Raw genomic sequence first — 22639 nt, 5'->3', positions numbered from 1 at the left:
TCTGTCTGTCTGTCTGTCGGGAGAGATATTGAGTTCTGTCTGTATGTCTGTCTATGTGGGGAGAGATAGTGAGTTCTGTCTGTCTGTCTGTCTGTCTGTCTGTGTGGGGAGAGATAGTGAGGTCTGTCTGTCTGTCTGTCTGTCTGGGGAGAGATAGTGAGTTCTGTCTGTCTGTCTGTCTGTCTGTCTGTCTGTCTGTCTGTCTGTCTGTCTGGGGAGAGATAGTGAGTTCTGTCTGTCTGTCTGTCTGTGTGGGGAGAGATAGTGAGGTCTGTCTGTCTGTCTGTCTGTCTGGGGAGAGATAGTGAGTTCTGTCTGTCTGTCTGTCTGTCTGTCTGTCTGGGGAGAGATAGTGAGTTCTGTCTGTCTGTCTGTCTGTGTGGGGAGAGATAGTGAGTTCTGTCTGTCTGTCTGTCTGTCTGGGGAGAGATAGTGAGTTCTGTCTGTCTGTCTGTCTGGGGAGAGATAGTGAGGTCTGTCTGTCTGTCTGTCTGTCTGTCTGTCTGTCTGTCTGGGGAGAGATAGTGAGTTCTGTCTGTCTGTCTGTCTGGGGAGAGATAGTGAGTTATGTCTGTCTGTCTGTCTGGGGAGAGATAGTGAGTTCTGTCTGTCTGTCTGTCTGGGGAGAGATAGTGAGTTCTGTCTGTCTGTCTGTCTGTCTGTCTGGGGAGAGATAGTGAGTTCTGTCTGTCTGTCTGTCTGTCTGTCTGGGGAGAGATAGTGAGTTCTGTCTGTCTGTCTGTCTGTCTGGGGAGAGATAGTGAGTTCTGTCTGTCTGTCTGTCTGTCTGGGGAGAGATAGTGAGTTCTGTCTGTCTGTCTGTCTGTCTGTCTGGGGAGAGATAGTGAGTTCTGTCTGTCTGTCTGTCTGTCTGGGGAGAGATAGTGAGTTCTGTCTGTCTGTCTGTCTGTCTGGGGAGAGATAGTGAGTTCTGTAAACACACAGAGATATTCGAGTGGAGCTCTAAACACTGTCAAATGACAAAACAAGAACTAACCTACCCCTCTACCCATCTCCTTCCTTCTCTCCTCTCCTCCCCTCCCTCTCCTTCCCCTCGACCCTTCCCACCCATCTCTTTCCCTCCCTCCATCCTCCTCCTCTCCTCTCCCTCCCACCTTTCTTCCTCCTCCTCCTCTCCTTCCCTCACTCCCTCTACCCTTCCCACCCATCTCCTTCCCTCCCTCTCTCTCTCTCTCTCCTTCCCCCCCCTCCCTCTCCCTCCCACCTCTGTTCTTCCCCTCTACCCTTCCCACCCATCTCCTTCCCCCCCTCCCTCTCCCTCCCTCCCTCCCTCCTCCTCTCCTTCCCTCTACCCTCCCATCCATCCATCTCCTTCCCTCCCTCCTCCTCTCCCTCCCTCCTCCAGGAGAGACTGTACGCATCCCATATGTAGCACACTACTTTTAGACCAGAGCCCTATATAGTGAATAGGGTGCCATTAGGGACTTTGCAGGGCCTGGGCTATTTTTAAAAGGCCATGTAATTTAGCCACAATACCAGATGCTGCAGAGTGCAGTGGCTGAGTGCTCCACAGACACATCTCTCTGCCAGAGAGCAGGGGAGGAAGGGAGAGGAGGAGGAAGAGGAGAGGAGGGGAGACAAGGAGAGAAGGGGGGAGTGAGTGAGATGATGGGAGAATACAAAAAGTAGAAAACGAGAGAGAGAGAGAGAGAGAGAGAGAGAGAAAGAGAGAGAAAGAGAGAGAGAGAGAGAGAAAGGAGAGCAAGAGAGAGAGAGAGAGAGATAAAGAGAGAGAGAGAGAGAGAGAGAGATAAAGAGAGAGAAAGAGAGCGAGCGAGAGAGAGAGAGAAAGAGCGAGAGAGAGCGAGCGAGAAAGAGAGAGAAAGAGCGAGTGAGAGAGAGAGAAAGAGCGAGAGAGAGAGAAAGAGCGAGCGAGCGAGAGAGAGCGAGCGAGAAAGAGAGAGAAAGAGCGAGCGAGCGAGTGAGAGAGAGAAAGAGCGAGAGAGAGAGAGAGAGCGAGCGAGAGAGAGCGAGCGAGAAAGAGAGAGAAAGAGCGAGCGAGCGAGTGAGAGAGAGAGAAAGAGCGAGCGAGCGAGTGAGAGAGAGAGAGAAAGAGCGAGCGACTACTGAAGATCGGCTTCTAAATAAACAGCACCTCTAAGCAATCAGTCCTGAGAGCAACTGGTGTTTATGTGTCATTATACAACTGGTGGAACTAATCCTGAATGCTGATTGGTTAAAACCACATTCCAGCTGGTGTCTATTCCAAAAGTTAGCGCCGGCTAAATCTATGACATTAAAATGCCTATTTACTCTGTTCCATCTGACTGCACAATCCATTGTCTCATCAGCCCAGCCAGGCAATTTATAAACTTGATCGCTACTATAAAAAGCATCTAGACATGATCTCACATCTTTTAGACTAACATTTGCTTTTCAACAGCAGTGATTTGTATAAAACCTTGCTGTCCGTCTCGCCGACATTTGCAACATTGTTTCAACATTCAAATTCGATCTCCAACTGTCCCGTAGTAATGAGCGTGTTTGGGAGTCGGGACGAGACAGACAGAGACACACAGACAGGCAGGCAGCGTTTCTCAGCCAGTCGAAATCATGAATCATCAGGCATAATTTTTATGGATCTATACAAACAAAAAAAAGGTCAATTGAAAAAAAAAAGGACAAACGAAGTGCAGCTAGTTCTCAGTCTTTCCAGCTTCAGTTTGAAGTGATTGTGTTTAGCTGTGTTGTTGGCTAGCTCCTCTGAACAACAGTGTCCTGACGAGTGAGCACATTTTCTACGCCAGGTGAAATCGCGCCTCGTTAGCTCATTGTTATGGATGTATACAAATAAACGTCACTAGAAAACAAATTAAACAAATGCAAATGCAGCTACTGTTGTTGTTATTCTGGCTGCACTTTTTGACGTGACAGTAAGTTAGCCGTAGTTGGCTAGCTAGCGAGCAAGAAATAAGAACGTTGCCAGCCAGTATGGCAATGGAACATTTAGATCGAATGACTGAGTCGTATCCATGGATACAGAACAAAAAAGACTGAACGACTGGGTCGCGTTTCTGGCAACCGAACCGATAGAATGAATGACCAGCCGGCTTGGGTAGCAACCCTAGATTTGTGTTGGGACAAAATGTTGTGGAAGGATGAAATAGTATGAATAAATTAATCCAACTAACATTCTCAGTGAAAATATGTCAATCATTTTTTGAATATGTTGGTAACACGTTGTATAAAAGTGATAATGCCCTTGAAGCCGGTGTTTGGGGGATATATTGGCACTGTTTGCCGGCCCGAGATAAACAACATCCGGGCATTATCGGGCATTATCACTTAAGAGGATCAGACAGACAGCCCCGATGACCAGCCAGACAGCCCCGACGACCAGCAAGACAGTCCCGACGACCAGACAGACAGCCCCGACGACCAGACAGACAGCCCCGACGACCAGACAGACAGCCCCGACGACCAGACAGACAGCCCCGACGACCAGACAGACAGCCCCGACGACCAGACAGACAGCCCCGACGACCAGACAGACAGCCCTGACGACCAGACAGACAGCCCTGACGACCAGACAGACAGCCCTGACGACCAGGCAGACAGCCCTGACGACCAGACAGACAGCCCTGACGACCAGACAGACAGCCCTGACGACCAGACAGACAGCCCTGATGACCAGGCAGACAGCCCTGACGACCAGGCAGACAGCCCTGACGACCAGACAGACAGCCCTGACGACCAGACAGACAGCCCTGACGACCAGACAGACAGCCCTGACGACCAGACAGACAGCCCTGACGACCAGACAGACAGCCGACGACCAAACACAGCCCTGACGACCAGACAGACAGCCCTGACGACCAAACAGACAGCCCTGACGACCAAACAGACAGCCCTGACGACCAGACAGACAGCCCTGACGACCAGACAGACAGCCGACGACCAAACAGACAGCCCTGACGACCAGACAGACAGCCCTGACGACCAAACAGACAGCCCTGACGACCAGGCAGACAGCCCTGACGACAAGGCAGACAGCCCTGACGACCAGGCAGACAGCCCTGACGACCAGACAGACCTGACGACCAAACAGACAGCCCTGACGACCAGCCAGACTGGCGACCAGCCAGACAGCCCTGACGACCAAACAGACAGCCCTGACGACCAGCCAGACAGCCCTGACGACCAGACAGACAGCCCTGACGACCAGACAGACAGCCCTGACGACCAGACAGACAGCCCTGACGACCAGACAGACAGCCCTGACGACCAGACAGACAGCCCTGACGACCAGACAGACAGCCCTGACGACCAGACAGACAGCCCTGACGACCAAACAGACAGCCCTGACGACCAGACAGACAGCCCTGACGACCAGACAGACAGCCCTGACGACCAGACAGACAGCCCTGACGACCAGACAGACAGCCCTGACGACCAGACAGACAGCCCTGACGACCAGACAGACAGCCCTGACGACCAGACAGACCTGACGACCAAACAGACAGCCCTGACGACCAGCCAGACTGGCGACCAGCCAGACAGCCCTGACGACCAAACAGACAGCCCTGACGACCAAACAGACAGCCCTGACGACCAGACAGACAGCCCTGACGACCAGACAGACAGCCCTGACGACCAGACAGACAGCCCTGACGACCAGACAGACAGCCCTGACGACCAGACAGACAGCCCTGACGACCAGACAGACAGCCCTGACGACCAAACAGACAGCCCTGACGACCAGACAGACAGCCCTGACGACCAGACAGACAGCCCTGACGACCAGACAGACAGCCCTGACGACCAGACAGACAGCCCTGACAACCAGCCACAGCCTTGACGAACAGCCAGACAGCCCTGACGACCAGACAGACTGGCGACCAGCCAGACAGCCCTGACGACCAAACAGACAGCCCTGACGACCAAACAGACAGCCCTGACGACCAGACAGACAGCCCTGACGACCAGACAGACAGCCCTGACGACCAGACAGACAGCCCTGACGACCAGACAGACAGCCCTGACGACCAAACAGACAGCCCTGACGACCAGACAGACAGCCCTGACGACCAGACAGACAGCCGACGACCAAACACAGCCCTGACGACCAGACAGACAGCCCTGACGACCAGACAGACAGCCCTGACGACCAAACAGACAGCCCTGACGACCAGACAGACAGCCCTGACGACCAGACAGACAGCCCTGACGACCAGACAGACAGCCCTGACGACCAGACAGACAGCCCTGACGACCAGCCACAGCCCTGACGACCAGACAGACAGCCCTGACAACCAGCCACAGCCTTGACGAACAGCCAGACAGCCCTGACGACCAGCCAGACTGGCGACCAGCCAGACAGCCCTGACGACCAAACAGACAGCCCTGACGACCAGCCGGACAGCCCTGACAACCAGCCAGACTGGCGAGCAGCCAGACAGCCCTGACGACCAAACAGACAGCCCTGACGACCAGGCATGACACTACACTAAACATGTGACAAAGATTTGAAAGATCCTTACTTGGGAAATACATTAGAGCAGTCATGCATTTTCCACTATGTCATTGTCCAGTATCGGTGTGCAGTGAGTGATCAAATCAAATCACATTTTATTAGTCACATGAGCCAAACACAACAGGTGAAATGCTTACTTTACGAGCCCCTAACCAACAATGCAGTTCAAAAATAAATACAAATATGAATAAGAAATAAAAGTCACAAGCAGCAGTAAAATAACAATAGCGAGACTTTATACAGGGTGTACCAGTACAGAGTCAATGTGGAGGCTATATACAGGGGGTACCAGTACAGAGTCAATGTGGAGGCAATATACAGGGGGTACCAGTACAGAGTCAATGTGGAGGCTATATACAGGGGGTACCGGTACAGAGTCAATGTGGAGGCTATATACAGGGGGTACCAGTACAGAGTCAATGTGGAGGCTATATACAGGGTGTTACGGTACAGAGTCAATGTGGAGGCTATATACAGGGGGTACCGATACAGAGTCAATGTGGAGGCTATATACAGGGGGTACCGATACACGATACAGAGTCAATGTGGAGGGTATATACAGGGTATTACGGTACAGAGTCTATGTGGAGGCTATATACAGGGTGTTACGGTACAGAGTCAATGTGGAGGCTATATACAGGGTATTACGGTACAGAGTCTATGTGGAGGCTATATACAGGGTATTACGGTACAGAGTCAATGTGGAGGCTATATACAGGGGGTACCAGTACAGAGTCAATGTGGAGGCAATATACAGGGGGTACCAGTACAGAGTCAATGTGGAGGCTATATACAGGGGGTACCGGTACAGAGTCAATGTGGAGGCTATATACAGGGGGCACCAGTACAGAGTCAATGTGGAGGCTATATACAGGGGGTACCGGTACAGAGTCAATGTGGAGACTATATACAGGGGGTACCGATACAGAGTCAATGTGGAGGCTATATACAGGGTATTACGGTACAGAGTCTATGTGGAGGCTATATACAGGGTATTACGGTACAGAGTCAATGTGGAGGCTATATACAGGGGGTACCGGTACAGAGTCAATGTGGAGGCTATATACAGGCGGTACCGGTACAGAGTCAATGTGGAGGCTATATACAGGGTATTACGGTACAGAGTCAATGTGGAGGCTATATACAGGGGGTACCGGTGCAGAGTCAATGTGGAGGCTATATATAGGGGGTACCAGTACAGAGTCAATGTGCAGGGGCACCGGTTAATTGAGGTAATATGTACATGTAGGTAGAGTTATTAAAGTGTCTATGCATAGATGATAACAACAGAGAGTAGCAGTGGTATAAAAGGGGGGGGTGCAATGCAAATAGTCTGGGTAGCCATTTGATTAGATGTTCAGGAGTCTTATAGCTTGGGGGTAGAAGCTGTCTAGAAGCATCTTGGACCTAGACTTGGTGCTCCGGTACCACTTGCCGTGCGGTAGCAGAGAGAACAGTCTATGACTGGGGTGGCTGGAGTCTTTGCCAATTTTTAGGGACTTCCTCTGACACCGCCTGGTATAGAGGTCCTGGATGGCAGGAAGCTTGGCCCCAGTGATGTACTGGGCCATATGCATTACCCTCTCTAGCACCTTGCGGTCAGAGGCCAAGCAGTTGTCATACCAGGCAGTGATGCAACCGGTCAGGATGCTCTCGATGGTGCAGCTGTAAAACCTTTTGAGGTTCTGAGGACCCATGCCAAATCTTTTCAGTCTCCTGCGGGGGAATAGGCTTTGTCGTGCCCTCTTCACGACTGTCTTAGTGTGTTTGCCAGTGTGTTTGCTCCTAGCTTCGCGGCACTGTTTACCGTACGGGACATCGTCTACTCCTCATCGCTCACTTGCCACGGGTCTGCTGCTAGCTACCGTTCCTTAAAATAGCTGTTATGTGGCGACATTTACCTGGAGTAAGCCAACCTTTGGAAACGAAAACCCCACCGGCGAAAAGGAGGACATACATTTTTTTTGTTTGAGAAATGGAGGTTTGGAGATAAAGGAGTTTCAAGAGGCTGGCTACAGTATGATGCTGAGGCTGTGGTGATGAGTAGTTCAAGAGGCTGGCTACAGTATGATGCGGAGGCTGTGGTGATGAGTAGTTCAAGAGGCTGGCTACAGTATGATGCGGAGGCTGTGGTGATGAGTAGTTCAAGAGGCTGGCTACAGTATGATGCGGAGGCTGTGGTGATGAGTAGTTCAAGAGGCTGGCTACAGTATGATGCGGAGGCTGTGGTGATGAGTAGTTCAAGAGGCTGGCTACAGTATGATGCTGAGGCTGTGGTGATGAGTAGTTCAAGAGGCTGGCTACAGTATGATGCGGAGGCTGTGGTGATGAGTAGTTTAAGAGGCTGGCTACAGTATGATGCTGAGGCTGTGGTGATGAGTAGTTCAAGAGGCTGGCTACAGTATGATGCGGAGGCTGTGGTGATGAGCAGTTCAAGAGGCTGGCTACAGTATGATGCGGAGGCTGTGGTGATGAGTAGTTCAAGAGGCTGGCTACAGTATGATGCGGAGGCTGTGGTGATGAGTAGTTCAAGAGGCTGGCTACAGTATGATGCGGAGGCTGTGGTGATGAGTAGTTCAAGAGGCTGGCTACAGTATGATGCGGAGGCTGTGGTGATGAGTAGTTCAAGAGGCTGGCTACAGTATGATGCGGAGGCTGTGGTGATGAGTAGTTCAAGAGGCTGGCTACAGTATGATGCGGAGGCTGTGGTGATGAGTAGTTCAAGAGGCTGGCTACAGTATGATGCGGAGGCTGTGGTGATGAGTAGTTCAAGAGGCTGGCTACAGTATGATGCGGAGGCTGTGGTGATGAGTAGTTCAAGAGGCTGGCTACAGTATGATGCGGAGGCTGTGGTGATGAGTAGTTCAAGAGGCTGGCTACAGTATGATGCGGAGGCTGTGGTGATGAGTAGTTCAAGAGGCTGGCTACAGTATGATGCTGAGGCTGTGGTGATGAGTAGTTCTGTGTGTCGCCAGTATGCTGAAGATAAAAGCCCAGAAACAACTAATTTTGTCATCGGAAATAATTTGTGACCATGAACACAGCAAAGTGTCACATTGCCTGCGTGTCTCTGTGTCCCGGGCTCAATCGGAGCCTCTCCTCTTGACACCCTCTGCGACGGCGCTAACAGCAACGTCAGAGCAGACCAGCACGGAGATGATGAAGATACTATTTAGGACTGTACATGCCCTTGGCAAGAAGGCGAGACCACTTTCTGACTTGGGAGTGGAAGTGTGAGTAAGTGAAAATGTTGGTTAGTCTTGTAGCTAGACGAGTACTTTCGTAGCTAGTTTTTTTGCAAGTCTACTGAGCAAACGTGATCCAGTATTGGAGGTTATTTCTCATCTCTTGATAAGTTTCAGTTCACCTCAAAATAATGTATAAATACCATAAAATGATTGGCCTACTGATGCTGACATGGATCTCCATGTTTTCCTATGGCTCTGGAACATTCTATTTTAAATGTTTGTCTCCAGATTCTGTTTACATTTAAAAAAGCATTGTGACATCACCAGTAGAAGGCTAATTTAGCACAATCAAATACCAGCTATATTGGATAAACATGATTGTATATTAAATTATTATTGAATTAATTTGAAATGTTAGATTTTTTTCCAGTTTGAGAGAGAGAGAAAAAAAAAAAGGAATCACTGTGGGCTCAACATATAGAAATGAGAAGCAGGCCGAAGAGTTTATGCACCATATTTCAGAGGTGGAGAGAAACAACATCGGAGATAATCTGAAAAACACCACATCTCTCCATCATGACAGATGGCTCCACAGACAGTTCTGTGAAAGAGGAGTTAGTTAGTTTATGTCAGATTCTGTCACAAGGGGCAAGATCGGAGTCGAAGTTTACTGGCATCAAGTCAGTTGAGAAGGCAGACGTGGCACACATAACCAACACCATCAGTGCCATCGTGGAGGGAGTGTTTTAATGAGTGGGGGAGCAAGTTGGTCGCTCTGGGAACAGATGGAGCTGCTGTGATGACTAGAGCCAAGAATGGTGTGGTCAGCTGGCTGAAGGGAAACAGGGCCCAACATCATCGGCATCCCCTGTATGGCACACCGCCTTGAACTGACTTTTTCTGATTGCCATCTGGTCCAACGTGATGTTTCAGAAAGTAGAAGACCTCCTCAGTGGGCTCTACACCTTCTACCACACCAGTCCTCTGAACAGGGCAAACCTGATAAACAGCTGCCAGGCTCTTGGGCACACACGACTGGTGCCCACCAGAATTTGGCGGGACCCGATGGGTAGGACACCTATTGCGTACACCGGATCACTTCCTGCGAGGTTACCAGGGGCGTGTCCGGCACCTGGAACAGGTAGTGGCTCTAGATTGCTATGCTAAGTACTCCAAAAGTCATCATCAATATGTAACGTCCAGTAAACAACAACAAATAAGATTACAAATCGGTAACATCATGTTGTTTCAATGCTTTATGCACTGATAAAATGTGTCATATCTAATATGTACGGGTGCAGTGATCTGTGAGCTGCTCGGACAGCTGGTGCTTAAAGCTAGTGAGGGAGATATGAGTCTCCAGCTTCAGAGAATTATGGTCAGATTTGCCAAATGGATGGCGAGTGAGAGCTTTGTACACATCTGTGTGCGGAATAAAGGTGGTATAGAATTTTCCATCTGGTTGCACATTTAACATGCTGGTAGAAATTTGGTTAGACGGATTTAAGTTTCCCTGCATTAAAGTCCCCGGCCACTAGGAGCGCCGCCTCTGGGTGAGCAGTTTCCTCTTTGCTTATGGCGGAATACAGCTCATTCAGTTTGGTCTTAGTGCCAGCCTCAGTCTGTGGTGGTATGTAAACAGCTACGAAAAATAAAGATGAAAACTCTCTAGGTAGATAGTGTGGTCTACAGCTTATCATGAGATATTCTACCTCAGGCAAAACCTCCAGACCTCCTTAGATATCGTACACCAGCTGTTATTTACAAAAATACATAGTCCACCGCCCCTTGTCTTACCAGACGCTGCTGTTCTATCCTGTCGGTACAGTGTATAACAGCCAGCTAGCTGTATGTTGATAATGTCGTCGTTCAGCCAGGACTCCGTGAAGCTTAAGATATTACAGTTTTGAATGTCCCGTTGGTAGTTTAATCTTCCGCGTAGGTCATCTATTTTATTTTCCAAAGATTGCACGTTTGCTAGCAGAATGGAAGGATGTGGGGATTTATTCGATCGCCTACGAATTCTCAGAAGGCAACCCGCCCACTTGCCCCTTTTTCACTACCTTCTCTTCACGCAAATGACGGGGATGTGGGCCTGTTCCCGAGAAAGCAGTATATAATTCACGTCGGGCTCGTTAAAGGAAAAAATAGGATTTTGCCAGTCCATGGTGAGTAATCACAGTCCTGATGTCCAGAAGTTATTTTCGGTCATAAGAGACGGTAGCGGCAACATTATGTACAAAATAAGTAAAAAAATAATAAGTTACAAACAATGCAAAGAAACGAAAAAAAAATAAAAATAAAATTGTTTGGGAATACGTAAAACGTCAGCCTTGTTCTCCATCTTGAAAAAGTGATGAACACAATCAAGATCTGTGTGTGCAAGTGAGGTGAAACTTATCCTTACCTGGAAGTATAGTCCTACAGTAGGCCGGGCCATCAGACTGCTGAAGTGCTCGTGGAACTGCCTGGACAGGATGTCCTGAGACAGGGTCTCGTATGGGTCAAACGCCTGCTCCTGGAGTTGAAAGAGACAGTTAACGGAAGAGTTAAAGAAGCTGACTACTATGACTTACTGGGGAGTTGGGTTGGGGGTGTAGTACATAGAGGCATACAATCAACTGAAGGCCTTCTAGCAGAGATGTGCAAGACAGCTTGGTAAAAACATGTTGTTTTTTACATGAAGACTTCATAGGGCAGAGGGCTTTTGGGATCAGTTATGACAGAATAGAGGTAGAGGGATCAGTTATGACAGAATAGAGGTAATGGGATCAGTTATGTCAGAATAGAGGTAGAGGGATCAGTTATGACAGAATAGAGGTAGAGGGATCAGTTATGACAGAATAGAGGTAGAGGGATCAGTTATGACAGAATAGAGGTAGAGGGATCAGTTATGACAGAATAGAGGTAGAGGGATCAGTTATGACAGAATAGAGGTAGAGGGATCAGTTATGACAGAATAGAGGTAATGGGATCAGTTATGACAGAATAGAGGTAGAGGGATCAGTTATGACAGAATAGAGGTAATGGGATCAGTTATGACAGAATAGAGGTAAAGGGATCAGTTATGACAGAATAGAGGTAGAGGGATCAGTTATGACAGAATAGAGGTAGAGGGATCAGTTATGACAGAATAGAGGTAGAGGGATCAGTTATGACAGAATAGAGGTAGAGGGATCAGTTATGACAGAATAGAGGTAGAGGGATCAGTTATGACAGAATAGAGGTAGAGGGATCAGTTATGACAGAATATAGGTAGAGGGATCAGTTATGACAGAATAGAGGTAGAGGGATCAGTTATGACAGAATAGAGGTAGAGGGATCAGTTATGGCAGAATAGAGGTAATGGGATCAGTTATGACAGAATAGAGGTAGAGGGATCAGTTATGACAGAATAGAGGTAGAGGGATCAGTTATGACAGAATAGAGGTAGAGGGATCAGTTATGACAGAATAGAGGTAGAGGGATCAGTTATGACAGAATAGAAGTAAAGGGATCAGTTATGGCAGAATAGAGGTAATGGGATCAGTTATGACAGAATAGAGGTAGAGGGATCAGTTATGACAGAATATAGGTAGAGGGATCAGTTATGACAGAATAGAGGTAGAGGGATCAGTTATGACAGAATAGAGGTAGAGGGATCAGTTATGACAGAATAGAAGTAAAGGGATCAGTTATGACAGAATAGAGGTAAAGGGATCAGTTATGACAGAATAGAGGTAAAGGGATCAGTTATGACAGAATAGAGGTAATGGGATCAGTTATGACAGAATAGAGGTAAAGGGATCAGTTATGACAGAATAGAGGTAAAGGGATCAGTTATGACAGAATAGAGGTAATGGGATCAGTTATGACAGAATAGAGGTAAAGGGATCAGTTATGACAGAATAGAGGTAAAGGGATCAGTTATGACAGAATAGAGGTAGAGGGATCAGTTATGACAGAATAGAGGTAGAGGGATCAGTTATGACAGAATAGAGGTAGAGGGATCAGTTATGACAGAATAGAGGTAGAGGGATCAGTTATGACAGAATAGAGGTAGAGGGATCAGTTATGACAGAATAGAGGTAGAGGGATCAGTTATGACAGAATAGAGGTAATGGGATCAGTTATGACAGAATAGAGGTAAAGGGATCAGTTATGACAGAATAGAGGTAGAGGGATCAGTTATGACAGAATAGAGGTAGAGGGATCAGTTATGACAGAATAGAGGTAGAGGGATCAGTTATGACAGAATAGAGGTAATGGGATCAGTTATGACAGAATAGAGGTAGAGGGATCAGTTATGGCAGAATAGAGGTAGAGGGATCAGTTATGACAGAATAGAGGTAGAGGGATCAGTTATGACAGAATATAGGTAGAGGGATCAGTTATGACAGAATAGAGGTAGAGGGATCAGTTATGACAGAATAGAGGTAGAGGGATCAGTTATGACAGAATATAGGTAAAGGAATCAGTTATGACAGAATAGAGGTAGAGGGATCAGTTATGACAGAATAGAGGTAGAGGGATCAGTTATGACAGAATAGAGGTAGAGGGATCAGTTATGACAGAATAGAGGTAAAGGGATCAGTTATGACAGAATAGAGGTAATGGGATCAGTTATGACAGAATAGAGGTAAAGGTTGGACTGTGTCACTGGGCCGTAAGGTTTCTGACTGGACATAAGGGACAGGGGTGTGGATCATATTATACATCTCTCTATGTCAGACCTCAAAGTCTCTGCACACTGAACGATAAGGGCTCATGGCAGCAGCAGGCGGAGGTGTGTGTGTGTGTGAGTTTAGAGATGTGTGTGAGTTTAGAGATGTGTGTGAGTTTAGAGATGTGTGTGTGAGTTTAGAGGTGTGTGTGTGAGTTTAGGGGTGTGTGTGTGTGTGTGAGTTTAGGGGTGTGTGTGTGTGAGTTTAGGTGTGTGTGTGTGTGAGTTTAGAGGTGTGTGTGTGAGAGTTTAGAGGTGTGTGTGTGTGAGTTTAGGTGTGTGTGTGTGTGAGTTTAGAGGTGTGTGTGTGAGAGTTTAGGTGTGTGTGTGTGTGAGTTTAGGTGTGTGTGTGTGTGAGTTTAGAGGTGTGTGTGTGTGAGTTTAGGTGTGTGTGTGTGTGAGTTTAGGTGTGTGTGTGTGTGAGTTTAGAGGTGTGTGTGTGAGTTTAGAGGTGTGTGTGTGTGTGAGTTTAGAGGTGTGTGTGTGTGAGTTTAGAGGTGTGTGTGTGTGTGAGTTTAGAGGTGTGTGTGTGTGAGTTTAGAGGTGTGTGTGTGTGTGTGTGTGTGTGTGTGAGTGTGTGTATATATCTATGTCCTACCTCTGCCAGGTCCTCGAAGCAGCTGCCCACCAGAGGATGTGGACTACCGTCAGCGGTCATCTCCACTGCATCTTCGATCAGGCCCAGCAGCTTGACCGTCAACTCATGGATGTCCAAGATGTTACTGAAAATCACCTCCACATCCTGCAAGCAGAGAGGGAGAGATGTGACTTACAAGGGGGGGGTGGGGGAGCAATACTTCACTTACACATTTCACACATTTTAGTGCTTTAGCAGAGTTGATTAATTTTAGTCATTTAACAGATTTGATTCATTTAACAGATTTGATTCATTTTAGTCCTTGAACAGATTTGATTCATTTCAGTCCTTGAGCAGATTTGATTCATTTTAGTCCTTTAGCAGATTTGATTCATTTTAGTCCTTGAACAGATTTGATTCATTTTAGTTCTTCAACAGATTTGATTCATTTAGCAGATTTGATTCATTTTAGTTCTTCAACAGATTTGATTCATTTAGCAGATTTGATTCATTTTAGTCCTTTAGCAGATTTGATTCATTTCAGTCCTTGAGCAGATTTGATTCATTTTAGTCCTTGAACAGATTTGATTCATTTTAGTCCTTGAACAGATTTGATTCATTTCAGTCCTTGAGCAGATTTGATTCATTTTAGTCCTTGAACAGATTTGATTCATTTCAGTCCTTGAGCAGATTTGATTCATTTTAGTCCTTTAGCAGATTTGATTCATTTTAGTCCTTGACCAGATCTGATTCATTTTAGTCCTTGAGCAGATTTGATTCATTTTAGTCCTTGAGCAGAGTTGATTCATTTGAGTCTTTTAGCAGATTTGTATTCATTTGAGTCATTTAGCAGATGCTTTAATTCGGAGCGATTTACAACAATACGTCTTCAGTGACACAAACCATCCCAATGTCAGCTGAACATGGAAACCATCTACGAAGGAACCACTGGTCCCAGATCTGTTTGTGTCACGCAATGACAAAGACCAATGTAGTTTAAAAACCCCCATCACAATCAGATCTGGGACCAGGCTACTTTTAAAATCACTGCCCGGATCATTCCTGTCAAACGATTCAATTTTGGATTTGCTATGATTCATTGCAAAAAATGAGCTAGGTAAATGAATGAACAAGCACACTTTCTTTTAACCTCAATGTCAACGGTTGTTTTTAATGTGTATAGATTATGTATTTATGTATTTGGGATTTTGAATGCATCCAGATTAATGATGATAACGGGGGGGGGGGAATGGTGCTGAAGAGGAGCACAGCCACAGTGGCCAGAGAACAAAGGAAGAGGGAGGGCCATTCACGACAAGCTCCCAGCAGGGGTCATCCTCCCCTTCTTTAGCTCACCTCACATCTCTAGTATAGATCAAAATCTCCTCCCACCACAAAGCTCCTCCCATCACAAAGCTCCTCCCCATCACAAAGCTCCTCCCCACCACAAAGCTCCTCCCCATCACAAAGCTCCTCCCCATCACAAAGCTCCTCCCCATCACAAAGCTCCTCCCCATCACAAAGCTCCTCCCATCACAAAGCTCCTCCCATCACAAAGCTCCTCCCATCACAAAGCTCCTCCCATCACAAAGCTCCTCCCCATCAGCTCAAGGGCGGCCAGTTTAACCAAATGACGGTTAGATGAATCACGCTTCACCATTTGGCAGTCTGACGGACGAATCTGGGTTTGGCGGGTGCCGGGAGAACACTACCTGCCCCAGTGCATAGCGCCAACTGTAAAGTTTGGTGGGGGCTGTTTTTACATGGTTCGGGCTAGGCCCCTTAGTTCCAGTGAAGGGAAATCTTAACACCACAGCATACAATGACATTCTAGAAGATTCTGTGCTTCCAACTTTGTGACAACAGTTTGGGGAAAACCCTTTCCTGTTTCAGCATGACAATGCCCATGTGCTCAAATCGAGGTCCATACAGAAATGGTTTGTCGAGATCGGTGTGGAAGAACTTGACTGGCCTGCATAGAGCCCCGACCTTAACCCCATCGAACACCTTTGGGATGAATTGGAACACCGACTGCTAGCCAGGAGGCCTAATCGCCCAACCTCACTAATGCTCGTGTGGCTGAATGGAAGCAAGTCCCTGCAGCAATGTTCCAACATCTAGTGCAAAGCCTTCCCAGGAGAGTGGAGGCTGTTATAGCAGCAATGTTCCAACATCTAGTGGAAAGCCTTCCCAGAAGAGTGGAGGCTGTTATAGCAGCAATGTTCCAACATCTAGTGGAAAGCCTTCCCAGAAGAGTGGAGGCTGTTATAGCAGCAATGTTCCAACATCTAGTGGAAAGCCTTCCCAGAAGAGTGGAGGCTGTTATAGCAGCAATGTTCCAACATCTAGTGGAAAGCCTTCCCAGAAGAGTGGAGGCTGTTATAGCAGCAATGTTCCAACATCTAGTGGAAAGCCTTCCCAGAAGAGTGGAGGCTGTTATAGCAGCAATGTTCCAACATCTAGTGGAAAGCCTTCCCAGAAGAGTGGAGGCTGTTATAGCAGCAACGTTCCAACATCTAGTGGAAAGCCTTCCCAGAAGAGAGGAGGCTGTTATAGCAGCAACGTTCCAACATCTAGTAGAAAGCCTTCCCGGAAGAGTGGAGGCTGTTATAGCAGTAAAGCAAATAATTTTCCATATTAATGATGAGACTCCATATTAATGATGAGACTCCATATGAGACTCCATATTAATGATGAGACTCCATATTAATGATGAGACTCCATATTAATGATGAGACTCCATATTAATGATGAGACTCCATATTAATGATTAGACTCCATATTAATTCATTTAGAATGAGATGTTCGACGAACAGGTGTCCACATACACTACATGACCAATATATATATATAAAACACACACACACACACACACACACAAAAGTTTGGGGTCACTTAGAAATGTCCTTGTTTTTAAAAGAAAAACACTTTTTTTCATAATTTAAAATAACATCAAATTGATCAGAAATACAGTGTAGACATTGTTAATGTTGTAAATGACTATTGTAGCTGGAAACGGCAGATTATTTTATGGAATATCTACATAGGCGTACAGAGGCCCATTATCAGGAACCATCACTCCTGTGTTCCTATGGCACATTGTGTTAGCTAATCCAAGTTTATCATTTTAAAAGACTAATTGATCATTAGAAAACCCTTTTGCAATTATGTTAGCACAGCTGAAAACTGTTGTCTGATTAAAGAAGCAATAAAACTGACCTTCTTTAGAGTAGTTGAGTATCTGGAGAATCAGCATTTGTGGGTTCAATTACAGGCTCAAAATGGCCAGAAACAAAGACCTTTCCTCTGAAACTCGTCAGTCTATTCATCTATGGCCACCAAACCCCAATACTGCCATGTCTGTGGCTACCAAACCCCAATACCACCGTGTCTGTCACCACCAAACCCCAATACCACCGTGTCTGTCACCACCAAACCCCAATACCACCAAACCCCAATACCACTAAACCCCAATACCACCAGCCACCGTGTCTGTCACCACCAAACCCCAATACCACTAAACCCCAATACCACCGTGTCTGTCACCACCAAACCCCAATACCACCGTGTCTGTCACCACCAAACCCCAATACCACCATGTCTGTCACCACCAAACCCCAATACCACCATGTCTGTCACCACCAAACCCCAATACCACCAAACCCCAATACCACCGTGTCTGTCACCACCAAACCCCAATACCACCGTGTCTGTCACCACCAAACCCCAATACCACCGTGTCTGTCACCACCAAACCCCAATACCACCGTGTCTGTCACCACCAAACCCCAATACCACCGTGTCTGTCACCACCAAACCCCAATACCACCGTGTCTGTCACCACCAAACCCCAATACCACCGTGTCTGTCACCACCAAACCCCAATACCACCGTGTCTGTCACCACCAAACCCCAATACCACCGTGTCTGTCACCACCAAACCCCAATACCACCGTGTCTGTCACCACCAAACCCCAATACCACCGCGTCTGTCACCACCAAACCCCAATACCACCGTGTCTGTCACCACCAAACCCCAATACCACCGCGTCTGTCACCACCAAACCCCAATACCACCGTGTCTGTCACCACCAAACCCCAATACCACTAAACCGCAATACCACTAAACCGCAATACCACCAGCCACCGTGTCTGTCACCACCAAACCCCAATACTACTAAACCGCAATACCACCAAACCCCAATACCACTAAACCGCAATACCACTAAACCGCAATACCACCGTGTCTGTCGCCACCAAACCCCAATACCACCGTGTCTGTCACCACCAAACCCCAATACCACTAAACCGCAATACCACCATGTCTGTCACCACCAAACCCCAATACCACCGCGTCTGTCGCCACCAAACCCCAATACCACCGTGTCTGTCACCACCAAACCCCAATACCACCGTGTCTGTCGCCACCAAACCCCAATACCACCGTGTCTGTCACCACCAAACCCCAATACCACCGTGTCTGTCGGCACCAAACCCCAATACCACCAGTCACCGTGTCTGTCGTCACCAAACCCCAATACCACCGTGTCTGTCGTCACCAAACCTCAATACCACCGTGTCTGTCGGCACCAAACCCCAATACCACCGTGTCTGTCGGCACCAAACCCCAATACCACCGTGTCTGTCACCACCAAACCCCAATACCACCAAACCCCAATACCACCGTGTCTGTCGCCACCAAACCCCAATACCACCGTGTCTGTCGCCACGTCAGCTTATGAAGTCAGAGTTTTCACACTACAGCTGCAGGGCAGATAAGCCAGTCAGCTGACTACAGCTGCAGGGCAGATAAGCCAGTCAGCTGACTACAGCTGCAGGGCAGATAAGCCAGTCAGCTGACTACAGCTGCAGGGCAGATAAGCCAGTCAGCTGACTACAGCTGCAGGGCAGATAAGCCAGTCAGCTGACTACAGCTGCAGGGCAGATAAGCCAGTCAGCTGACTACAGCTGCAGGGCAGATAAGCCAGTCAGCTGACTACAACTGCAGGGCAGATAAGCCAGTCAGCTGACTACAGCTGCAGGGCAGATAAGCCAGTCAGCTGACTACAGCTGCAGGGCAGATAAGCCAGTCAGCTGACTACAGCTGCTCAGTTCAAATGGTCTTTCACAGGTCTTGTCTTTTTCCATTTATGTTTTGAGGTTGGACTTGAGCGCTCGTAGCTCGTTAGCATTTAGGGCCCTCCGATTCTTATCACCTTGTTAGTCAGTATGTGTTTCACCTGTGCTGGCCCAGGTGCTATTAAAATAACAGCTGGCCCAGTGCTCCAGGGGTCTTGATATCTGTGGAAGGTCAACACCTTTAGTTGCCTCTCGCTATGTTCATTTCTAGAAAAAACAATCCTTTATCTGATCTTCTCCGTTTCTGTTTGGCTCCACCTTTTTTGGTTTATTTCCTGTCTTTAAGTCTGGTGTTTTGTTTTTTCTTTTGTTTGCCTCTTCTTGGGCAGATTTAGTGGGAGCTCAGGGTGGGTGTCTTTTAGGTCCCAGTTGTTGTTGGGCAGATTTAGGGGGACACCCCACCCATGAGTGTCTTTCAGAGCCCCTCCTAAAAAAAAAAAACCCCACCGGTTTCATTTTGGTTGTTGGTCAGCGACTCTTTGTTACTTCCCTCTTCTGTTTGAGTGACATTCTTCGGTTTTGTTGCCGGGGTAACATGGTCTCACACTGCAAACGGTTGCTTTGCTATGTGGTCAAAATAAACTGTTTGGTAAGCAGTCTGCCGTGTTATGTCGGCTACTGTGTAAGATGACTGCCGTTTTATAAACTGTTCATAAAAGGTGTTCATTAACCTGTTTCACTGTTCTCACCTGAGGCGTAAAGATCTTGTTGTTGAACAGGAAGTGATGTCGGAACACCTTGATGATGAGGTCGAGCTCCCGCAGGTACTGGCGCTCCTCTGCAATCTCCAGGCGCACCAGGTCGTCGTAGGTCAGCTCCCCCGACGACGAAGGCTCCTCCGTACACTGAGACACCAGACCGATGTCCTCGTCCTGGTCAAACATGTCCATTAGGACCTGCAACAGAGACATCAGGTCAGACATGTCCATTAGGAACTGAGACAGAGACGTCGTTGGTCAAAACATGTCCATTAGGACCTGAGACAGAGACATCGTTGGTCAAACATGTCCATTAGGACCTGCAACAGAGACATCAGGTCAGACATGTCCATTAGGACCTGAGACAGAGACATCAGGTCAAACATGTCCATTAGGACCTGAGACAGAGACATCAGGTCAAACATGTCCATTAGGACCTGAGACAGAGACATCGTTGGTCAAAACACATCCATAAACATCTGGTAGGGACACACAGAGAGACAGGTTACCAAGTCAACCAGCTCACAGTGCCTTCAGAAAGTATTCAGACCCCTTGACTTAATCCACATTTTGTTGTGTTACAGCCTCAATTCAAAATGGATTAAATAAAATCACCCATCACACAATACCCCATAATGACAAAGCAAATACATGTTTTTAGAAATTGTAGCAGATTTATCGAATATGAAACTCAGAAATATCTGTATTTCCATAAGAATTCACACCCGAGTCAATACATGTCAGAGTCCTCTTTGACAGTGATTACAGCTGTGACTCTTTCTGAGTAAGGTCTCAAAGAGATTTCGCACACCCTGGATTGTGTACAACATTTCAAGCTCAAGCTTGGTTGTTGATCATTGCTAGACAGCCATTTTCAAGTTTTGCCATAGATTTCAAGCCGATTTAAGTCAAAACTGTAACTTGGCCACTCAGGAACATTCAATGTCTACTTGGTAAGTAACTCCAGTGTATACTTGGCCTTGTGTTTTAGCTCATTGTCCTGCTGAAAGGTGAACTAATTTCCCCAATATCTGTTGGAAAACAGACTGAACCAGGTTTTCCTCTGGGACTTTGCCTGTGCTTATTAGCTCTATTCCTTTTATTTTTATCAAAAAAAAAAAACTCCCTAGTCCTTGCCGATGACAAGCATACCCATAACATGATACAGCCAGCACCATGCTTGCAAATATGAAGTGGTACTGTGTTGAAGTTGCATAACACTTTGTGTTTAGGACATCAAGATAATTTCTTTGCAATTTTACTTTAGGTCCTTGTTGCAAACAGGATGCATGTTTTCTTTTCACTCTTGTCATTTAGGTTAGAAGTGTGGAGTAACTTCTACGTTGTTGAGCCATTACATACCTTACAACTCTTAACTGCTTTAAAAAGTCAACAATGGCCTCATGGTGAAATCGCTGAAGGGGTTTCCCTCCCCCTCTGGCAACAGGGGTTAGAAAGGACGCCTGTATCTTTGTAGTGACTGGGTGTAGTTAATAACTTCACCATGCTCAAAGAGATATTCAATGTTTGCTTCTTTAAAAAAAAAAAAAATGTTTACCCTTCAACCAATCGGTGGCCTTCTTTGTGAGGCAGTGGAAAACCTCCCTGGTCTTTGTGGTTGAATCTGTGTTTGAAATTCACTACTTCGACTGAAGGACCTTACAGATAATTGTATGTGTGGGGGGTACAGAGATGAGGTAGTCATTCAAAAATCATGTTAAACACTATTATTGCACACAGAGTGAGTCCATGCAAATAATTATGTGACTTGATAAGCATATTTTTATGGCCTGCCATAACAAATGGTTTGAATACTTATTGACGAGACATTTCAGCTTTTCATTCAAATAAAAATTATTGCACACAGAGTCCATGAAATGTATATTGTGCCTTTTTAAGCATATTTTTACTCCTGAACTTATTTAGACTTGACTTAACAAAGGGGTTGAATACTTATTGACTCAAGACATTTCAGTTTTTAATTAACTTGTAAACATTTCTAAAAACATAATTCCACTTTTACATTATTGGGGTATTGTGTGTAGATCAGTGAAACCAAATCTCAATTTAAACCATTTTAAATTAAGGCTGTAACACAACATTTGGAAAAAGTCAAGGGGTGTGAATACCTTCTGAAGGCACTGTAGGGGTCTGAATACCTTCTGAAGGCACTGTAGGGGTCTGAATACCTTCTGAAGGCACTGTAGGGGTCTGAATACCTTCTGAAGGCACTGTAGGGGTCTGAATACCTTCTGAAGGCACTGTAGGGGTCTGAATACCTTCTGAAGGCACTGTAGGGGTCTGAATACCTTCTGAAGGCACTGTAGGGGTCTGAATACCTTCTGAAGGCACTGTAGGGGTGTGAATACCTTCTGAAGGCACTGTAGGGGTCTGAATACCTTCTGAATGCACTGTAGGGGTCTGAATACCTTCTGAATGCACTGTAGGGGTCTGAATACCTTCTGAATGCACTGTAGGGGTCTGAATACCTTCTGAAGGCACTATAGAGGTCTGAATACCTTCAAAATATTTACCTACTTTGGAGTGGATTGGCATTGAGGGTTGATTCAGAGGCAGACAATGATACAAAGAGACAGACAGACGGACAAAGAGACAGACACAGAGACAGACAGACACAGAGACAGACAGACACAGAGACAGACAGACGGACAAAGAGACAGACAGACGGACACAGAGACAGACAGACGGACACAGAGAGACAGACAGACGGACACAGAGACAGACAGACGGACACAGAGACAGATAGACGGACAAAGAGACAGACAAAGAGACAGACAGACAAAGAGACAGACAGACAAAGAGACAGACGAACAAAGAGAC

At 46.9% G+C, this 22639-nt stretch overlaps 1 protein-coding gene across 3 annotated transcripts in view; it reads right to left on the bottom strand.

Annotated features, from left to right (window-relative positions):
- sos2 (son of sevenless homolog 2 (Drosophila)) overlaps positions 1 to 22639 on the bottom strand; it is a 106224-nt gene that overhangs the window by 38653 nt on the left and 44932 nt on the right. For all 3 annotated transcript variants that reach the window (XR_016489102.1, XM_090211661.1, XM_090211660.1), the window contains exons 5-7: positions 19790 to 19996; positions 13983 to 14126; positions 11090 to 11200 (exon numbers count right to left, since the gene is read on the bottom strand). Coding sequence is in view for 2 of the 3 variants with exons in the window: in XM_090211661.1 (XP_090067787.1) it covers positions 11090 to 11200; positions 13983 to 14126; positions 19790 to 19996 (462 nt within the window). In the remaining variant the exon portion in view is untranslated. The remainder of the gene's footprint in view (positions 1 to 11089; positions 11201 to 13982; positions 14127 to 19789; positions 19997 to 22639) is intronic.

This window comes from Oncorhynchus mykiss, chromosome 19 (genome assembly GCF_057628025.1).
Source record: "Oncorhynchus mykiss isolate SJ-2025 chromosome 19, ASM5762802v1, whole genome shotgun sequence".
In the NCBI taxonomy this organism is placed as follows: Eukaryota; Metazoa; Chordata; class Actinopteri; order Salmoniformes; family Salmonidae; genus Oncorhynchus; species Oncorhynchus mykiss.
This window is presented reverse-complemented; position numbering and strand designations above follow the sequence as displayed.